At 52.1% G+C, this 4058-nt stretch overlaps 1 protein-coding gene across 1 annotated transcript in view; it reads right to left on the bottom strand.

Moving 5' to 3' along the window:
- SNAPC4 (small nuclear RNA activating complex polypeptide 4) overlaps positions 1–4058 on the bottom strand; it is a 27367-nt gene that overhangs the window by 17105 nt on the left and 6204 nt on the right. Inside the window, exons 6-7 of the mRNA XM_019641889.1 lie at positions 576–654; positions 4–68 (exon numbers count right to left, since the gene is read on the bottom strand). Of these exons, the coding sequence (XP_019497434.1) occupies positions 4–68; positions 576–654 (144 nt within the window). The remainder of the gene's footprint in view (positions 1–3; positions 69–575; positions 655–4058) is intronic.

Below are 4058 nucleotides of genomic sequence, written 5' to 3'. Positions count from 1 at the left end.
CTGAAGCAGACGCTGCAGGCGGTCGCTGACCACTGACTTCCGGAGCAGAGCCTTCTCCCAGTGCTTCCCTGAGGAGGAACCAAGCGCCGCGCGGCTCACACCCACGCCCTCCGATACGCACGCTCTTTTGTGGGGTCCTCTAACCACCCTGACACATCGTTAGTTCTGACTTCCGTGGAAAGTCAGAGGAAACAGAGGGGAAGCAGTCTGTCCCGGAGACGCACAGTGAGGAAGGGGGTCTGTGCTGCCGTCGCGGGGACGAGCCCAGCAGGGGGCCAGGCCGCAGGCGCTGGGCCTCGGTCCAGCAAGCACAGCTCCACCTGGGCCTGGCACAGCTGTGCGTTCAGAGGCTGGACAGTGAGCCCTGGAGGGGGTGGTCCCGACCTCGCTCAGCTCGGGAAAGGCAGGGGCTTCGAGTGGTCAGTCCCATGGTCAAAGCCTGAAGGAGCCCACGAAGCCCCAGGAAAGAGCTGTCGGAACCACGGCATACGCGTGGGGAGAGGTAGGGTGTGGGGAAGGCCTCCGCGGTGCCCGAGCTCAGCGGGCTCTCAGGGCTGGGCCTGGGCTCTTCTTACATTTGGTCACCAGAAGATCCTCAAAAGCCTTGATGCCCTGGGCAGCCTTCTCCCGCGTGTCTTCATTGGCAGGTGGCCCCTGTCAGAGAAGACAGTATCACGATGCGGATGGACCCACGTAAGCTCACCTGAAGGGCCCAGCATGGACCCAGGACCCCTTCTCCTCNTAAGGGGGTGTCTCTGAAGCCCACAGGGCAGCCCAGGGGTGCATGTGTGGCGGGGTGTGGGCAGGGTGCCCCGCTGTGATGGTGCTTCTTTCTTAGAACCCAAAAGCGCAATCCATGAGAGAAATAACTGATAGGCTCGACTTCACTAAAATTGCCAACTTCTGCTCTGCGAGAGAGTGTTAAGAGAATCAGACAAGCTGCGGGCTGGGAGAAAATACTTGCCAAAGACACATCTGATAAAGGACAGACATCCAAAAGGTACAAACAACTAATGCTCAACAATAAGAAACAATCTGGTATGCAAAACATGGACCGAAGACCTTCATAGACACCTCGTCAAAGAAGATACACAGAAGGCAAATCAGCATATGAGAAGCTCCACCTCAGGTAGCCAGGGAAATGCAAATTAAATCAAGACACCACTCCAGGCCTCTCAGAAGGGCCAGAATCCCAACACCGACCACACCCAGCGCTGGGAGCATGTGGACCCAGGAACTCCATTCACAGCTGGTAGGGATGCCAGTGGAGCAGCCACTGGGGGAGACGCTCAGGGGATACTTTTACGGTGTACTCCAGCAATCACGCTCCTTGGTATTTACCCAACAGAGTTGAAAACGTACGTCCACACAAAAACCTGCACATGGATGCTCACAGCAGCTCTTGTCATAACTGACAAATCTCGGAAGCCACCAAGACGTCCTCCAGGATGGATAGACTGCGGTCCATCCGGACAGTGAAATATTACTCAGCTAAAAACACATGAGCTGTCACACCATCAAAAGACCTGGAGGAAGCTTAGGTGCAAATCACTGAGAGAACAAAGCCGGTCTGAGAAGCCTACATGCGGTGTGATCCCAGCTGTGTGACATTCTGGACATGGCACAACTATGAGACAGGGGTGTGTCAGACGGCTGGAGGGGCAAGTGGGGGGAAGGCACACTTCTTCCTTACCACCCACGGCAGCTGTCATCTTTAAACACTGCCATGGACATTCTCTTTGCCCAACCTTTAATAAAACTTTTTGCTCTTCCCAAAAAATAAAAAAAAAAGGGATCGGGGTGATGGTGGGAAGAACAGGTAGAGCACAGGGGGTGTTAGGGCGGTGGAACTACTCAATGTGACATCACAGTGACAGCTACATGTCATTACACATCTGTCGAAACCCACAGAATATACACCACCAAGAGCAAGCCTTGACGTCAGCTGTGGACTCGGGGTGATCATGACATGTCAATGTAGGTCCATCCTTGCTAAAAAACAAACAAACAAACAAAAAAACCCAAACACCACCTGGTAAGTGATGTTGATAACGGGATGGCTGTATATATACGGGAGGCAAGAGGTGCACAGAAATCCCCGTACCTCCCTCTCAATTGTGTTGTCAACCTAAAACTGCTCTAAAAAAAATTAAATCTTTAAAAACAAAACTAAAATAAAGACACAAAAATGACTTTCTTTACAGGCATAATCCACCAATTAAATAAAAGCATAAAGTTATATGGACGAAACTACATAGCAGCTAAAGATACAGAGCAAACCATTACATTAGAGATACAAGGAGAAAATGCCTTTGCCACATTGTCGTGTCAGGTTTTACCCAAGTTACATCAATACATCTCTGAGAACTAAACCGTTCTCAGGAGCAAAATTCAGTAATGTAACAGACAAACGTTTCACGGGCTTCACTGAACTTCTAGACCCTCAGAGCAGAGAATACACTTTTGTTTCTAAATGGCTTTGGTAAGTTTAGTTTGGTTTGCTGCAATCACATGCTTGGCCATTAAAGTAATAAATTAAGAAATGGGGATTTTACAGATCACGTTCTCAGGTCACGAGCCAATAAAATTCAAACTGAAGAATGACCAAAAGGAATCCAAGAAACCTGACTACTTAAAAATGAGAAAACAGGGCCGGCCGAGGGGCACGTTGGTTAGGAGTTGGCTTGGGACGCCAGCTCTGAGCAGCAGGGCCCCAGTTCGGATCCCACATGAGGGCCAGTGACGCTGCGCCCTCTACAGCTAAGATGGTGAACAACCGCTTGACCTGGAGCTGGGCTGCCATGAGTTGTCAGCGACGGTGTAGGCTGCAGTGGGGCTGGCCGGAAGCAGGCGTGAGCTTTCATGAGCTGCCGTGAGTGGCCGTCCAATGGCAGGCGAGCAACTGCCTCGCCCGGGAAGAGCGCAATGATCACAATACCAACTTGGACCAGTGAAGCAACATCCTCCACAACTAGACTGAAGAACAAAAGGACAGCAACTTGCCTATTCCCCTCCCCCAATTCCCCAATAAAATCTTTAAAAAAAAATGAAGAAACATATTCCTACATAAACTAAGGCACAAAGATGCAATGAAAACTGAAATTACAGCCACTGTAGAAATTCAGTGCTCATTTTGACAGCATACACGCTAGAAATTTATCAGGAGACTGTCTCACGCCAAGCTGCTGTCAGAAAAACAACCTTAAATGCTCTCGTTATGAGAGATGGAGACCAAGCGAAGAGCTTAGTCCTCACCTTAAATATGAGAAAAACAATGAAAGAACCCAAAAGAAACTCAGAAAAGTGTTTTTCATCACCACAACCAAAATCAACTCCTCTGAGCTTGATGGGGCCAGAGATAAAGATGGGGAGAAGGGCGGGAATAGCTGATGCAGCTGAGACTGGTGACTGGCGCGAGGCCTTCAGGACGTATGTGGATGGCAAGTGAGCTCCCAAAGAGGCAGCAGGGTGTCAGGAGCTCGAAGCTCCTGTAGACTCAGCCCAGGGAGGTGTGGAGGGGTCATGCTCCCTGAGCGCCACCCCCCTGAAAGCCGCGAGATGAAGACACGCGAGGGCCGAGACAGCTGGGGCTGTGGTGTGACGCAGCCCCTGAAGACCCCAAACCTGGCTGGCCTCCCAGCTGTAGAACCAGCGCTGCCCTCGGGTCTCAGAAGCCCCGGTCCTTACCCCCAGCTCCTCGGCGGTCTTCTGCCACTCCAGGTGGCCGTGCTTGGCTGCGATGGCCTTCAGCTGGCTCACTTCCTGCCCGCTCCACTCCTGCTTGTTGATGCTCGGGTGTTCCCAGTTCTGCCAGAACTTCTGGATCTCCTGTGCACTGCGGCTGCCTTCAAACTGTGCACACAGAGACCCAGGCTGCGGGGGCCGTCGCTGTGACGGTGGCAGCAGGGCACACAGGCAAAGGGGTATCTGTTCAGGCCGCTAACACGTGTGCAGCCAAAATGTAGACTTGGCTCCTAATACAAAGCCTGGAGCCTTCGCAACCATGCGTCTCAGTGGGGCCTGGCACCCGCGGGGAGGGCCCTGTGAAGCCACTCCAT

This window comes from Hipposideros armiger, unplaced genomic scaffold, assembly GCF_001890085.2.
Source record: "Hipposideros armiger isolate ML-2016 unplaced genomic scaffold, ASM189008v1 scaffold_3, whole genome shotgun sequence".
NCBI classification, from domain to species: Eukaryota; Metazoa; Chordata; class Mammalia; order Chiroptera; family Hipposideridae; genus Hipposideros; species Hipposideros armiger.
This window is presented reverse-complemented; position numbering and strand designations above follow the sequence as displayed.